Below are 17,672 nucleotides of genomic sequence, written 5' to 3'. Positions count from 1 at the left end.
GGTACATAAAACTGTAGTGAGATCTGCTATGACATATGGTGCAGAGACCTGGCCCATGAAAAAGATCTTTGAGAAAAAATGGATGTTGCAGAGATGAGAATGCCAAGATGGATGGCTGGGATCACGAGACTGGATAGGGTTAGGAATGACTTGGTAAGGGGAACAACAAAGGTTACAGAGGTGTCCAAGAAAAGAGACTCCACTGGTTTGGGCACGTAATGAGGAGAGACCAGGAATATGTTGGGAGGAGGTTGTTGGAGATGGATGTTCCAGGTAGTAGGAGGAGGGGAAGACCAAAGAGAAGGTGGATGGAGTGTGTAACAGCAGATAAAGAGGAGAAAGGTCTCACAGTGGAGGACATATTCTTAGTCAAAAGAATATGAAAAAGGCAAATGTAAAACCTAATTTATCCAGACCCTTTTTTAAGAAGCCTACGGGAAATAATGTTAAACCAAAAACTGCCAATGGGAAGACTTCATCCAAGATGTCTTCCAGACTTCATCCAAGATGTCTTCCAGAAAATGAACAATAGTTTTTTCTTTCATTTTGCAATGGAATTGTCAGGGTTTAAGGGCCAAATATGAAGAACTTGAGTTCCTAATTCATGAGCATTCCCCCATAATTGTATGTCTACAGGAGAGCAAGCTGTAGGATACCATATGACCACCGAGTAGGGAGCCATGGCGGAAGTCTTATATACGTTCGTCAAGATGTTCCACAAATATCTTTCTCTTCGTACACCTCTGCAGACAGTGGTTGTCCAGCTTGATGTTGGGAGAAAATATACAATTTGCTCTCTGTACTTGCCTCCAAATGAGAACAATTTGTATGATAATTTAGTAGAGGTGATTCAACTACTCCCTCAACCTTTTCTTTTACTTGGAGATTTGATTGGTAGACATCTTTTATGGGGAAATGTTTTAGCAAACACGAGGGGCAATATTATATCATCAATTGAGAAAAATTATGTGGGACTCCTTAATACAGGAGAGCCCACACACTTTCCTGTTCAGTCAGGTACCCTATCATGCATTGACCTTTCAATTGCAACATTGACATTGTTTACGCCTTTCCCCCATTCAGTCTGATGAGAAGTGTACTCAAATAGGCCAGAAAATCAGTCAACCTCTCAATGACTCTCATAGCTCCACTATGGCAACATGCGGAATGGTTCCCGGACCTTCTGCAGCCCTGATGGAGCCTCCAAGAAAATTTCTTCCACGACACGATATACTCAGACAACCACATGTCAACATTCACCACAAAGCCGTAGCTTCACTACGACTTCACACCTGGAGACTATCCAGCATCTTCTCACAAAGAGAGGATTTTCGCAACAAGTTACGAAGAGGTTGTCTAGATATGTGTGGAAGTCCTCAGCACCAGTCTACCAGGCAAAGTAGGGCTCCTCCTGTGGTTGGTGTCGTGGAAGGGGTACCTCTCCACTCGATGCCACTATTCCAGCAACAGCGGAGTTCATCGTGTATATGTGGTAGGAAATGCTCCTTTCAGTTTCAGCAATGAAAGGCTATCTCTCAGCCTTGAGCCTCTCCTTCAAGCTGAAAGGAATGGACATTTCCTCATCGCTAGAACTTTCCTTACTCATACGGAGTTACAAACTTACCTGTCCTTAGTTGTAAGTGAGACCTCCCCCTTGGAACGTGGTTTGAGTTCTCCAGTCTCTAAAGAGGTCTCCCTATGAACCGTTATGCCAGTCAACAGATTGCCACCTGACTGGAAGATGGTGTTCCTACTTGCTTTGGCCTCGGCCAAACGAGTCGGTGAACTTTATGGTCTTTCATATGACATTGCCTATTCAAGGGATGGGGAGAGGTAACGTTCAGCTTCATCCCTGAGTTTGTTGCCAAGACTCAGAATTCAGGGGTGTCGGATCCTAGATTCGACTTTTTCCGGATAACGAGTCTCTGCTCGATAACTGATGATCCAGATCACCTGTTACTGTACCCAGTGATGAGTTTGAGGCTCTACCTCAAGAGAACCCCGGGTGCCTTTGCTTTACATCAGCACCAGGAGAAACAAGAGGAGGATCACCAAGAATACTATCTCTGCATGGATTTGCAGAATCATTGGTCACACTCGGAATCCAGATCCTCCCCCAACATGTCGACCCAGACCTTATGATGTCAGGGGCATAGGTACGTCCCTGCTGGCCTTCAAAAGAAATTACTCTGTGATGCAGGTTCTACGAGCATGGATGTGGAAGTGCCAGACGACTTTCACAGCCCAATACCGGCAAGATATGACCCACAGGAGACTCAATACATTCTCTATCAGTCCTGTGGTGGCTGCGCAACAGCTGGTGAAATACCTCAAGCTCCTTATTGGACAAGTAGAAAAAGGTTGAGGGAGGGCACTGTTACCCGGTTTTCATCCGTGTGAATGAAGAGGAATAACTGGCTCTCTTCTTTCTTCACCCCCCCCCCTCTTGGGGAAAGCAGCATCCTGGGTTCTCTGCACAAGCTGGCCTCAACCACTGCAGGTAAACCATAGCTCCCTTGTGTACCTTGTATTGTGTCAATACTGTTACATTCCCATACCCTAGCGAGTTGGTATTGGGAAAGTCTTGGTCAACTCGGTTAATTCCTACAAACTCGTAATAACTTATACCTCGACAGTCACACCGCTTATAACTCAACACACAGCTTGCGTAGGCCACAGACCTTGCATAGCAAGGTTTTGTAAGGTATTAGGGTCTCATTTTGGTACTAACCTACTCATAAAAAGATCCAGGGTAAAGCCAAAAAGCCAGATTGGCAGGGACATCCACCCTCCTAATGGGTGAGTCACCCCTATAAATTGCGTAGGTTTGTGTTCCAGTTACGGAACAAATGACAAATTTGGGAATAATTTATATTTTTCTTAACGATACAAACATTTAGCTATTTGTACAAACTTAGCCGCCAACCCTGTCCCCCTTGAAGTCCTACCTCCAAGCTAAGTGAAGCACAATCACAGATGTGTGAGTGAGAGGGGTAGCTTGCTAACCCCCCTCACTAACTAGCAGGATGGGTAGTTAAACCTCGCTAAATTTTAATGGCTCGTCCTTTCAGCTTTGCCGAAAGTATACCCCTATAAATAGCTAAAAGTTTGTATCGTTTAGGAAAAATACAAATTAGTTCCAAATATTTGTCATATTTCTTCTACGTTGGAGTTGCCTCTCATACAGAGTTTTGAGCTTACCTGTCCTCAGTTGCAAGTTAGACTACCTCTATGAAACGTGGTTCGCGTCCTTCGGTCCCATTACGCCAAGGCTTTAGATCTTCACCTGACCTTGAAAACTGTTTTCCTGCTTGCGTTGGTTTCGGCCAAGAGAGTCGGCAAACTCTATGGTTTTTCTTATGACGTCTCCCATTCATAGGGATGGGGAGAGGTAATGCTTGGCTTCATCCCTAAGTTTATTGCCAAGACTCAAAATCCAGAAGTAGTGGATCCTAGATTCGGCTCCTTCCAGATTGGGAGTCTTTGCAATGTAACTGATGATCCAGATCAACTGATACTTTGTCCAGTGAGGAGTTTGAGCTACTACCTCAAGAGGACCGCAGCAGTTTGCCCTGAGTGATAGCACAAGGAAGGTCAAGAGGAAGATCACCGAGAACATGATCTCTGCTTGCATTCGTAAGGTCATAGACCGACTGTTGAATCCCGATCCTTCTCCACAGACGAGATGACCCAGTGTTCACGATGTTAGGGTCATAGGTAAGTCCCTAGAATTCAAGAAAAACTACTCTATGACACAGGTCCTACAAGTGGATGTTTGGAAGTGTCAGACAACATTCACTGCCCACTACCTGTAAGATGTGACCCACAGGAGCATGGAGACTTTTTCCATTGGCCCTGTGGTGGATGCACAATAAGTGGTTTAAACACCTTAGGCTCCTTCATGGTAAAGGGCAGAGGTTACCCAGGGTTAAGTCTGGGATGAATGTTTAGAAATGACTGGTTCTTTCTATCTGTCATCTTCCCCTCTCTTGGGGAACAGCACCTGCAGTCCTCTGCAAGCTGTTCTTCACTCTCTGCAGGTAAAACCATTACCCTTGTGTAACCTGGTATAGAAATAAATACTTTATGCATCCCCATACCCCCTTGGAGGTGGGATTGGGTAACGTCTATGGTTGGTTCAGAGATTCCTAAGTTTCTGAGAATGCTTAGCTTGACAGTCACACTGCTAGTATCACATTGGTACAGATTGCTCAGGCCACTAATTTGTGCTATTACATGTAGAGCTTAGCGAGGTGTCGGGTACGTACGGAAAAAACTCCGGGTCAAAAGCCAGCTGATTAGTTAGGACTTCCACCCACCTAAGGGGTGAGTCTTCTCTAATAAAGAGCGAAAGGCTTTGTAATTACTGTAGTGTTAGAACAAATGACAAATTTTAAGTAATCTGTATTTTCCCTAACGATACATAGCTCTAGCCCTTCATACAAATTTAGCCTGCCATTACCTATCCTCCTGCAAATCCTGCCTGCAATCAAAAGTGACAAGACAACACCGGTGTGTGTGTGTGAGTAGAGTAGCTGGTACTACCCCCCTACCCCCCACTAACTAGCAGTGGGGTAGTTATACCTCGCTATAAGTCTCATGGCTAGTTTTCCAGCTTTGCCAAAAGTATATTCCATAATAAAGAGCTCAAAGTTTGCATCATTAGGAAAAATACAAATTGCTTTAAATTTCTTTTTTTCTCATTTCAATAAATATATATTTATAAATTCTTATTTTGTACAGGCGATGACACTGATGCAAATGTTGAGAGGCTGTGCCATAAAGCTGCCCACCCCATTCGACATGACATCATCAAAGCATTGGGAATGGAGAATGCTCACATAACCTGTGGGGCTGTGTGTGTATACCCTGCCCGAGTAGAGGGAGCTGTTAGAACATTAAAGAAATTGAGAAGCAAAATTCCTGTTGCTGCTGGTAATGGCTAATATTTTTATTTGATTATTAGATAGTATTTACATTTTTATTCATTCATGTAAGCATAAATCATTTATGTGAGCCATATGAAAGTTGAAAATTTTAGCTCACTTAAGTTAAACCTTATAATTTGTACAGTTGTGTAAAATTAGTGGCACTAATGATACAATGTAAATTAACACCATTATTGCAGTTTAATTAATTTTCACTTTGTTTTTTTCCCATAATTAGATTAAAAAAGGTGTAGCTACTCTATTTTTTTTTCAATTTTGTCAGGTTGTTGAGGATAGCTAGAGTTGCAAATTGACTAGTTATTGTAAGTTTTAGTTTTTGTCCATTTTCTGTTTCATCCTGGTATTATTCTTATATTATAATTAATAGGTTAGCCACAACCCTAGTTGGAAAAGCAAGATGCTATAAGCTCAAGGGCTCCAAAAGGGAAAAATAGTCAATTGAGGAAATGTCTTAAGGTGTCATGCTTAATGTTTTTTTTTTTTATACCCTTACACTGATCTCTTACCTTTTTTATTTATGTTCTTTGAGTTAATGTGTAGTTGTTCCGTAACCGAAATACAAACCACGCTATTTACATGGGTTTACTTTCGGCGTAGCTGAAATTGACGAGCCAATAGAATTTCAACGAGGGTTAACTACCCCCGCGCTAGTTAGCAGGGGGTAGGGGAGGGGTAGTTTGCTACCCCTCCCCCCTCACACACCGGTGAAATGTCTCACTTCACTTTTGGCTCGGACGATGAACAGACGTGTCTGTCTCTTCGTCCTCGTTATTGACAGCCTTAATCTGTTTTTTCTTTCTCTTCAGCTTGTGTTTTGGAAGTTGGCCTCATCCTTCATCGCTATCATGCGCAAATGCCCTGGACTCTCCGGCCGCCCCTGTGGAACATTCATGTCGGCGGTCGAGACGGATCCTTACACCCTTTGTCCGCAGTGCCGAGGCCAACGGTGTGATAGGGAGTTGAATTGCATTGAGTGTAGGGAGTGGTCTGCCTCCCAGTGGGAGAAGTTCGGCCGGCGGCGTAAGAAGAAGTCCAAGAGAGACCGTTCCCCTTCAAGGGCTGCCTTGAAGAAGGAAGGCTCTAAGGACTCTTCTTCCGCCGCCCGAACCTCCTCCGAAGCTCCCACTCGATCGGTCTCTCGTGAGAGGCCGTCGAGTGGTAGTCGAGTGGTAGCGCAGGCCCTAGTTGTGTTTCCCGACCTCGGGGTGCGGGAGAGGGCGTTACCTCCCATAGCGAGGCAGCTCCCCCTCCTCCTCCGGGGGAGGACATTATTGAATTTGATGAATATGATCAGACTGTTTCTAATAATGATTTGTTTCAGCTTTGGGCTTCCTTGGGGCTTAAGGGCACGCCCTCCAAGGAAGCCTTGTTTGACTTGATCCAGTTGGGGGCATCTGTCAAACAGTCGCCGGTAATACCAGAGGTTCTCCCTCTGTCTATTGTCGACACTGTTATGGCAGAGGCTTCCGACGGGTCTGGTCAAACCTCTGCTGCTGCCGTTGCGGACGTTGCTGAAGGCTCTCCTTCCCCCTCTGAACATCCTTTGGGGGAAAAGGTGAGTCCCACGGTCTCCACTGCGGGTGTGTCTCCTCCTCGGGGGAGCGCACTGAAAGAGACTCCTCTTCGGAGGACTGACGATCCTGATGCCCTTCCTCGAGGTCGGGGCCTTCCTTCCTTCTCCCTATAAGGGGGTTAGGAGGTGCCTCTTTGGGTCGTCTTCGCCGGCGCCTTCCCCTGCAGAGGATTCTTCTCGTCGGCAGCAGACCGTCGCGGCCACGTCCTTGGACCTCTCCGCAGATTCGACGCCTGCCAGACCTTCCAGTCCTTCCGGCCGCCCATCGCCCCTGGATGCAGTTGCGTAGCAGGCGCCTCCTGATACCATCGCCCGACGGGCACCAGTCCCTTCGGGGCAAAGGGATGTCTCCCATGGTGTGGGTAAATCCCCTGCGCGTTTGCGCGCAGTAGCGCACATGCGCTCTCCTGTGCAGCAGTCTCCTGACTCTCCTCGCCAGCGCTCTCCTGTTCGTCAGCGCACTCCTGCTCGCCGGCGCTCTCCTGATCGCCAGCGCTCTCCTGCTCGCCAGCGCTCTCCTGAACGCCAGCGCTCTCCTGAACGCCAGCACCCTCCTGCTCGTCGGCGCTCTCATGATCGCCAACGCTCTCCTGCTTGTTGGCGCTCTCCTGCTCGTCGGCGCTCTCCTGCTCGTCGGCGCTCTCCTGCTCGTCGGCGCTCTCCTGCTCGCCAGAGCTCTCCTGATCGTCAGCGCTCTCCTGCTAGCCATCAGCGCCCTCCTGTTCCTGCTGCGCGCCATGTGCGCCAGCAGTCTCCTGAGCGCACTAGATCTCCTGCTCGTCAGCGCGCACCTGCGCACTTGGTTCCTGATAAGCGCCCTGCGCGCCAACGAACACCTACGCGCCCTATATCTTCGGATCTGGACGCAGGCAAGGATATTTCTCCTTCGCCTCGCCCTCGCGCACTTGTGCGCCCATCGCCGCCCGCGCTCCAGGTTTCGCCCACGCGCGACCCTCCGATGGCTACGTCGCGCGAGCGGCAGCACGAGCCCTATCGCGATCCCCACCCTCGTCGGGATCCGCAGCGCGTACTTCCAGATCGCCTTCAGGATCGCCACCGCGCAAACGCAGGACTTTCATCCAGGACCAGGAAGAATCTCAGGAGAGGTGCAAGCAACATTCTTCCCTTTCTTTTCAGGCAGGCCCCGTTGTGTCCACTCCAAAGGATCAGGAGACCCCTTTCCCTCCAGCGGGAATTACTGACACTGCGTCAGTTACTCGTCAGTCTTGGTTTGACCACCTGATGAAAGCGGTGGTGCAGGCTGTGAAGTCGGCCCTCGCTGATCTGGGGCTCAGACCAAAGACAGACTCCCCCCTGCTGAAGAGAAAGAGAGGAGTGGACTTCGTGCTAACTTCTCCCAGGGAGAAGTTGGCTCCTAAGAGGTCCGGCAGGAAGGCTCCATCCCCTTCGCAGTCGTTTTCTCCTTCCCCTGTGGACGAAGCCTTTCCGTCCTCAGGAGATTCCACCGAGGCGAGGGATTCTCCCACGGCACCAATGGGAGGGACCCCACCTCGGGGAGGAGAAACTTCTCGCGTGGAAGGTACCTTCTAGACCTCTTTGCTAGAGTCCTGTTTCCTGCCCAGGAGGGAACCCAAGGACTCAAAGACGATCCCCAAATCGTCTTCAAGGATCCGACCAGAGCCAACCATTCCCCGGGAGAACGTCCACGCATCTCGCCAAGAAGAACCTTTGGGGACAGGAGACTTAGCTGCCAACCCTCAGGGAGGAGAGTAGCACGAGTCGGAGCATGCCTTCTGGCAGGTCTTGAAGTTGATGAGGCAACTCAACAGGTTCGAGGACCCGGAGACCGCCCCTCGAGAAGGCAAGGATACGGTCCTAGACCAAGTCTATGGTACCCAGAAACCCCCAAGGGCCAGTGCAGCCTTGCCTTGGTCCCAGGGGGTGAAGAGTGCCAGGGACAAGGTCGAAGCTCAGCTTGCAGAACTCGCCTCCTCCAGCCATTCTAGTGCCGGGAACAGACTCCTCCCACCTCCTCGTTTACAGCAGAGGAGGTAAATAGAGTCCAGCATGGGCCTTCCCCTTCACCACTCTGTGGAAGAGCTTGCCAGGGGAACTCCTCTAGAGAAGCTCTCCTCCTGGCAGGTGACGTTCTCGGCTTCGGAGATCCTCAGCCAAGGGAAGGTCGCGAAGTGTGCCATGCAGGCCACTTCGTGGCTGGACGTTTGGCTAGGTTCTCTGGGCATCCTATTGCGCTCTGAGGATTTGTCTAAGGAGAGCAGTAGGAAGGCCCTGGAGACCTTCCTCCTCTCAGGCACTCGTTCCATCGAGTTCCTGGCTCATCAGGTTACCAACCTTTGGGCCAACTCGATATTAAAGCGACGGGACGCAGTGACTTGAGAGGTTCCATCCAAAGGTCTCCGCCGTGGACGTCAGCAGGCTCAGACACTCCTCCATCCTTTGGGGAGCTTTGTTTGATCCCAAGGGCATAGAACGGACAGCTGAGAGGTGGAGGAAGTCGAATCATGATTCGCTCCTCCAAACGGCCCTCACATCTCGGCCCTACAGGCCTCCAGCTCCACAGCAACCTCAACAGCAGCCTCGCAGGACACCGAAGCAGGCTCCGGCAGCTAAGAAGAAGATGTCTAAGCCACAGCCCTTTCCTGTCAAAGACAAGAGGGGCAGAAAGTCCTCCAGGGGAGGCAGAAATCCTAGAGGGAGCGGCCGTGGCCGCAAACGCTAGGATTGGCAGTCCCCCTGCGTGTCCACCTGTGGGGGGATGCCTTCAAAGTTGCGTGCACAGGTGGCAGCAACATGGGGCCGATTAATGGACGGTCTCTGTGATCAGCCAAGGATATCGCGTCCCATTGACAACATCTCAACCTCCCCTGACAGCGAATTCAGTGTCGTTGAGCTCCTATGCCATGGGATCGGCAAAGGGGCTAGCCCTTCGGGCAGAAGTCGAGACCATGCTCAAGAAGGATGCTCTCCAAGAGGTCGTGGACGGCTCCCCAGGCTTCTTCAGTCGACTCTTTCTTGTAAAGAAGGCGTCTGGAGGCTGGAGACCCGTCATCGATCTCTCAGCCCTGAACAAGTTTGTCAAGCAAACTTCGTTCAGCATGGAGACAGCAGACTCGGTCAGACTTGCAGTGAGACCACAAGACTTCTTGTGCACACTGGATCTGAAGGATGCATACTTCCAGATCCCAATCCATCCGTCTTCCAGGAAGTACTTGAGATTCAGCGTAGACAGCAAGACCTACCAGTTCAAGGTACTGTGTTTCGGTCTCTCCACAGCACCTCAGGTGTTCACCAAAGTGTTCACCCTGATTTCGTCGTGGGCTCACAGGAACGGCATCCGTCTCCTCCGCTATCTGGACGACTGGCTGATCCTGACAGACTCGGAGTCGACCCTTCTTCGACACCGAGACAGGCTTCTGAGACTTTGCCAAGATCTGGGGATTATGGTAAATCTCGAGAAGTCCTCTCTGCAGCCTACGCAACAACTGGTTTACCTAGGCATGTTATTTGACACTAATTTCCACAAAGCCTTTTCATCAGACGACAGGATAGCAAGGCTGAGGAGGGTTGCAGAGCCCTTCCTCAGGCGGGAAGAGCTTCCAGCCCAATCATAGTTACGTCTTTTAGGTCACCTAGCCTCCCTGGCCCGTCTGTTCCCGAACGGCCGTCTCAGGATGAGATCCCTGCAATGGCGGCTCAAGTCCCGGTGGAATCAGGGCACCGATTCCCCGGACTCTCTGGTCCCTATAGGACCCTTGGAACAGACGGACCTGCGGTGGTGGCTGATGGACGAAAACCTACGAAAGGGAGTAGATCTTCTCGTCCTTCCCCCGGATTTGCCACTGTTCTCGGACGCGTCAAAAGAAGGGTGGGGGTCCCACATTCTGAACCAGAGGGTCTCAGGCTGGTCTAACCTCAGGCTCCTTATTGGACAGGTAGCAGAAGGTTGAGGGCATTGTTACCCGGTCTCAGTCTGCGTGAATGAAAGCGTATGTCTGGCCCTTACTTCTTTCTTCATCCTCCCCTCTCTTGGGGAAAGCAGCATCCTGGTCTCTGCATAGCTGACCTCAACCTCTGCAGGTAATCCATGCTCCCTTGTGTTCCTAGTATTAAGGTGATACTGTCGCGTCCCCCATACCCTGACGAGGGGGTATTGGGAACGTCCTAACCTAGATTTCCATCTAAAGATCTCCAGGTCAACTTCCTAGGACGAGTCACACTTTATTCCTTCACACACAAGCTTATGTAGGCCACACGTTCCTTGCTACTTGTGAGGCGCAGGGACTCCTTTTCTCGAAGTGCTGCTCACTCGGATTCTGAGTCCCCGGGTAAAGCCAAAGCCAGTAAGGCTGGGGACTTTCCACCCTTCCTAAGGGGTAAGTCACCCTATGTAAATAGCGTGGTTTGTATTTCAGTTACGGAACAAATGACAAATTCGGAGATAATTTGTATTTTTCCTAACCATACAAACCTTAGCTATTTACACATATTTGCCCGCCAGCCCTGTCCCCCAAGACAAGTCCTAACTCTAAGTGAAGTGAGACATTTCACCGGTGTGTGAGGGGGGGAGGGGTAGCAAACTACACCTCTCCTACCCCCTGCTAACTAGCGCGGGGGTAGTTAACCCTCGTTAAAATTCTATTGGCTCGTCAATTTCAGCTACGCCGAAAGTAAACCCTATGTAAATAGCTAAGGTTTGTATGGTTAGGAAAAATACAAATTATCTCCAAATTTGTAATTTTTTATGCCATTTTATGTATTCCAGTACCTGTACTACATATCTTTTTACTATCTTTCATGCTAATATGAGAAGACTTTCAGATAAGACTTTTCCCTAATTATCTTTTTCATAGGTAATTATGCATTTAATCTGAACTGTTAACATATACAATATTTATGTATAGATTAAATTATATTTTATTATGCATGTATTATATTTTTGTTGGTGTCCAAAAAGGAAGACATTTTTGTCAACATAATTCACAGAAAACTTAAGCAATAGATTTGAGTACATTTGGTTTCCATTATGTAAGCATAATTCAATCAGCCATTCTTGTGGAAACTGGTAAAAATGGGAAAGGCGACCAGGAGTCTAGTGTCACTTCTATTTACAGTAGGTTAGGTTGAAGTATCTACTTCCATGATCCCTGTGAGATTTTATTTAATAGTTGCCTTTATAACTCGGGACTTGGCCTGTTTTGGTTTCTTCAATTAACCCTTTTACCCCCAAAAGACGTATTGGTACGTTTCACAAAAGCCATCCCTTTACCCCCATGGACGTACCAGTACATCCTAGCAAAAAAATGCGATAAAAATTTTTTTTTTTCATATTTTTGATAATTTTTTTAAAAATTATGTTATTTTTATTAATAAAATAAATTTTTGAATATACTTACCCGATAATCATGTAGCTGTCAACTCCGTTGCCCGACAGAATTCTATGGAGGGATACGCCAGCTATCACAATACTAGAAGGGGGTGTATTTACCAGCGCCACCTGTGGCCAGGTACTCAAGTACTTCTTGTTGACACCTCCTCAATTATTCCTCGGTCCACTGGTTCTCTATGGGGAGGAAGGGAGGGTCGATTAAATCATGATTATCGGGTAAGTATATTCAAAAATTTATTTTATTAATAAAAATAACATTTTTCAATATTAAACTTACCCGATAATCATGTAGCTGATTCACACCCAGGGGGGTGGGTGAAAAACCAGTGTACAAGACTAAAGGATAGCTAAGTATCCCGTATTTCATATAATCAGTTATCCACAATAACAATGAAATAATAAGTACCTGGTAAGGAAGTCGACTTGAACCGTTACTCTGCCTTTAATAAGATCGTCTTCCTTACTGAGCGCAGCGTTCCTCTTGGGAGGCTGAATCAACTCAAAGGTGCTAAAGTATACAGGGCTGCAACCCATACTAAAGGACCTCATCACAACCTTTAACCTTGGCGCTTCTCAAGAAAGAATTGACCACCCGCCAAATCAATAAGGATGTGGAAGGCTTCTTGGCCGACCGTACAACCCATAAAAAGTATTCAAGAGAAAGGTTAAAAAGTTATGAGATTATGGGAATGTAGTGGCTGAGCCCTCGCCTACTACTGCATTCGTTGCTACGAATGGACCCAGGGTGTAGCAGTACTCGTAAAGAGACTGGACATCTTTGAGATAGAATGATGCGAACACTGACTTGCTTCTCCAATAGGTTGCATCCATAACACTCTGCAGAGAACGGTTCTGTTTGAAGGCCACTGAAGTAGCCACAGTTCTCACTTCATGTGTCCTTACCTTCAGCAAAGCAAGGTCTTCTTCCTTCAGATGAGAATTTGCTTCTCTAATCAGAAGCCTGATGTAGTAAGAAACTGAGTTCTTAGACATTGGTAGAGAAGGCTTCTTGATAGCACACCATAAGGCTTCTGATTGTCCTCGTAATGGTTTTGACCTTCTTAGATAGTACTTAAGAGCTCTAACTGGGCAAAGTACTCTCTCCAGTTCGTTCCCCACCATGTTGGACAGGCTTGGGATCTCGAACGACTTAGGCCAAGGACGGGAAGGAAGCTCGTTTTTAGCCAAAAAACCGAGCTGCAAGGAACATGTAGCCGTTTCAGATGTGAAACCTATGTTCCTGCTGAAGGCGTGGATCTCACTTACTCTTTTACCTGTTGCTAAGCACACGAGGAAAAGAGTTTTTAATGTGAGGTCCTTAAAAGAGGCTGATTGGAGCGGTTCAAATCCTGATGACATTAGGAACCTTAGGACCACGTCTAGATTCCAGCCTGGAGTGGACAACCGACGTTCCTTTGAGGTCTCAAAAGACCTAAGGAGGTCCTGTAGATCTTTGTTGGAGGAAAGATCCAAGCCTCTGTGGCGGAAAACCGCTGCCAACATACTTCTGTAACCCTTGATCGTAGGAGCTGATAGGGATCTTACGTTCCTTAGATGTAACAGGAAGTCAGCAATCTGGGTTACAGTGGTACTGGTTGAACCATTCTCTCACGGGCCAGAGGGGAGCAACCAACGTCAGCCGTGTCCCTTTGTGAGAGGCGAACTTCTGAAGTACCCTGTTGACAATCTTGAACGGCGGGAATGCATACAGGTTGAGATGGGACCAATCCAGCAGAAAGGCATCCACGCGAACTGCTGCTGGGTCTGGAATCGGAGAACAATACAAGAGGAGCCTCTTGGTCATCGAGGTAGCGAATAGATCTATGGTTGGCTGACCCCACAGGGCCCAAAGTCTGCTGCAAACATTCTTGTGAAGGGTCCACTCTGTGGGGAAGACCTGACCCTTCCGGCTGAGGCGATCTGCCATGACATTCATATCGCCCTGAATGAGCCTCGTTACCAGCGTGAGCTTTCGATCTTTTGACCAAATGAGGAGGTCCCTTGCGATCTCGAACAACTTCCTCGAATGAGTCCCTCCCTGCTTGGAGATGTAAGCCAAGGCTGTGGTGTAGTCGGAGTTCACCTCCACCACCTTGTTAAGCTGGAGGGACTTGAAGTTTATCAAGGCCAGATGAACTGCCAACAACTCCTTGCAATAGATGTGAAGTGTCCTTTGCTCCTGATTCCATGTTCCCGAGCATTCCTGTCCGTCCAGTGTCGCACCCCAGCCCGTGTCCGATGCGTCCGAGAAGAGACGGTGGTCGGGGGTCTGAACAGCCAATGGTAGACCTTCCTTGAGAAGAATGCTGTTCTTCCACCACGTTAGAGTAGACCTCATCTCTTCGGAAACAGGAACTGAGCCCGTCTCTAGCGTCATGTCCTTTATCCAGTGAGCAGCTAGATGATACTGAAGGGGGCGGAGGTGGAGTCTCCCTAACTCGATGAACAGGGCCAGCGATGAAAGTGTCCCTGTTAGACTCATCCACTGCCTGACTAAGCATCGGTTCCTTCTCAGCATGCTCTGGATGCATTCTAGGGCTTGGAAGATCCTTGGGGCCGACGGACAAGTCCGAAAAGCTCGACTCTGAAGATCCATACCCAAGGAGACAATGGTCTGGGATGGAACGAGCTGAGACTCCTCAAAATTGACCAGGAGGCCCAGTTCCTTGGTCAGATCCATAGTCCATTTGAAAATCTCCAGACAGCGACGACTTGTGGGAGCTCTTAAAAGCCAGTCGTCTGACGGAGCCGGACACAAGATCATGATACTGCTGCACAGTCTGTAAACTGTCAATCATGGGCAAGCGAGGAAGTACAGTGACAACCCGAATCTGTCTAGACTGTCTGGGTCGTACAGACAACTCCTTAACGGGTTGCTGAGGTTGCCGCACTGCGTCACAACAAGTCCCTTCTGTTGGTTGTTGAACGTCTTCCCCGTGACACATTGACTCCGTAAACAAAAAATCCTCTAACAAGGACTAAGCTTGGACTGCATGTCATGCAACTCAGCTCAAGGTCTATGGGAGCAGGTGTGGTAACAGACGGGATTAGCGGCTGAAGTGGAACCATTACCTTCCCTGTAAGCATGTTATGCTTAAATAAAAGTCCATAAGAGGTTATGCAGCTAAAGGCTCCCTCCAAATGACAGAGTCCTCAAGGGAATATCAGAAGGAGGGAGAAAAGAACTTTCTCATCTACAGGGACCTTATCCTAGAAAAGCTAAGTTCTCTGAGTGAGGGTTCACTGGTGCAAAAGCAGCAGACTAGAAGGCAACGTTATGAAACTGCTTGACAGTCTAGTGAGTTGGCAACAACCCAAGATGTGTTGAGAAGCATGCGGTAAGGTATGCAGAGCATGATGTATGCAGAGTATGCTGTATGCAGAGCATGCTGTATGTAGAGCATGTTGTATGCAGAGCATGCTGAATGCAGAGCATGCTGTATGCAGAGCATGTTGTATGCAGAGCATGCTGAATGCAGAGCATGCTGAATGCTGAGCATGTAGTAAGCAGAGCCTGCTGTAAGCAGAGCCTGCTGTAAGGAAAGCAGAGCGTGTGCATGGCGTTTAACATTTCTCAGAAATTCCATGACCAGTGCTAGAGTGCTTTATGCATGCTTGCATGGGGTTTAAACCATGGTATGAAAATGGAGGTAAGGTATGCTGAACAGCAGAGTCAGAACGAGCTGGAACAACAATAGTTGTGGTTTCCTCTTCAAGACTTCGATGAGGGAACACCTGAGGCTCAGTCTGCAAAGGCTGAATAAAAGACAAGCAGAAGGAAGGCGCATGGGTGGAGGAGGCTGACTCCTAGCATGAGTGGTTGAACCCAAGGGTTGCGCTTGCTGAGCGGTTGGCGGAAGCGGAGTAGCAAGTTCCAGTTCCTGTGGTGTGAGCGGAGCGCGATGAGGAAGAGGCTGCGCAGAACAAGGTAAATGTCTCGCAAGCTGAGGCTCCTGAGGCGCAAGGCTAAGGTGTTGTGGTGCTTGCCTTGTGGAGGGTTGAGCTCGCTGCAGCAAGAGCTGAGGAGACTGACTCATGGACGGGAGAGGTTGTTGTACCTCAACCGAGTGTTGCATCACTGGTGGAGCAGCAAGTGGAGGCGGAGGAAGAGAGGTATAATCCTCCTGATCCCAATGTAAAGGTTGCCTTAAGGAAGGCGGAGGCTGAACACCACAGGGAACAGCAAACTCAGCACGTGGCTCAACATCGTACGCCTGGCAGGTGGAACTGCTGGCAGGTGGTACTGCGATCAGGCGGAGCGAGTGTAGGTGGAGGGAGTGTAGGCGGAGGCGGAGGAGCAACACTCTCAGCCCGACACTCACGCATCAAGTCCGAAAGCTGTGCTTGCATGGACTGTAGTAGAGTCCACAACATCGTACGCCTGGCAGATGGTACTGTGATCAGGCGGAGCGAGTGTAGGTGGAGGGAGTGTAGGCGGAGGGAGTGTAGGCGGAGGCGGAGGAGAAACACTCTCAGCCCGACACTCACGCATCAAGTCCGAAAGCTGTGCTTGCATGGACTGTAGTAGAGTTCACAACATCGTACGCCTGGCAGGTGGTACTGTGATCAGGCGGAGCGATCATAGGCGGGGGGGAGTGTAGGCGGAGGCGGAGGCGCAACACTCTCAGCCCGACACTCACGCATCAAGACCGAAAGTTGTGACTGTATGGACTGCAGTAGAGTTAACTTGGGGTCGGCAGACACTAAGTTCTGCTGAGGTAAAGCCTTAACAACAGAGATCTGTTGTGGCAGAACCTTACTCCTCTTAGGCGGAGTGTAATCAACTGATGACTGAGGAGAGTCAGAGCTAACCCAATGACTGCATTCGGGTTGTGAACTTTAACTTCGTACGTCTGGCATAGGTCTGGCCTTAACGTTTAAGAGGTCTTGAGACCTGAGACCAGCGTTACTCTGCCTTTATTTTCTCTCCTAATCTCTTCTGCAGACGAGCAAAATAAGGGCTCAATCGTCTGCGGGTGGGAGTGACGGTCTCGGTAAGACACGCCCACAACCACCGAGAATACTTCTGTGCGCCGATCAAGGCCTGCTGAACCCTTATGCCCTTCGACATTGCTTCTCCCCTGGGCTTGGGAGCTTGCAAGAGGTCCCGGACTGGGAGGACGACTGGCGCACAAAAGTACCCTCACGCACTAATCACTTATCACTTTGATTTCTGTTTGCACTTATTTCACTGAACTCGAAACTTTAAGTGGTTTGTACCTGAAATACGCAATTCTATCCTTTCTCAAAGTTAGTAATTGCGAAAACAGAATTACAATGTAACAGAAAAATCTAATGAAAGATAATTCAGTGGTTGGAAAGAGACTAAACACTAGATCACTCTAGAAACGTTTAGTTTCTTCCCCTAAAGAGACTAGGGAGAAGAGCAAAAACGAAAACGACGTTACTCGTACGCCTGGCAGGCTTGAATGAAACGTTTATCCTCTTTCTCCCTCCGTCTCTATCTCTCTCTCTCTCTCTCTCTCTTGACTTAGAACCTGAGAGAAGAGCCCAATCATATATATCGTTAAAACATATTATTGTTAAAGGAAAAAAACTGAAAAGTTCCTTTATTAGGATCAAAACCATTAAGTTAAGAAAGAATGAACAAAACGCTAGACACGGTTACTCTTACTGCAACGTGAAACCGTGAACATTCTTTCTCTATCGTAACGATAGAGTGCAAGTTGAACGTTCTGAACGTCAACAACTGCAGAGACAAAACAAAACGTTAGTTCAACTTTGAAAACAGTACGAGACTGTCAAAGAAAATCTTTCAAAC

At 48.3% G+C, this 17,672-nt stretch overlaps 1 protein-coding gene across 2 annotated transcripts in view; it reads left to right on the top strand.

The window, feature by feature from the left end:
• Dera (deoxyribose-phosphate aldolase) overlaps window positions 1-17,672 on the top strand; it is a 64,285-nt gene that overhangs the window by 29,053 nt on the left and 17,560 nt on the right. For both annotated transcript variants that reach the window (XM_068384611.1, XM_068384610.1), the window contains exon 3: window positions 4,744-4,935. In XM_068384611.1, coding sequence (XP_068240712.1) covers window positions 4,744-4,935 — 192 coding nt within the window. The remainder of the gene's footprint in view (window positions 1-4,743; window positions 4,936-17,672) is intronic.

The sequence above is a fragment of the Palaemon carinicauda genome, chromosome 12 (assembly GCF_036898095.1).
Source record: "Palaemon carinicauda isolate YSFRI2023 chromosome 12, ASM3689809v2, whole genome shotgun sequence".
Classification (NCBI taxonomy): domain Eukaryota; kingdom Metazoa; phylum Arthropoda; class Malacostraca; order Decapoda; family Palaemonidae; genus Palaemon; species Palaemon carinicauda.
Note: the sequence above shows the minus strand (reverse complement) of the source record. Positions and strands in the feature narration are given on the sequence as shown.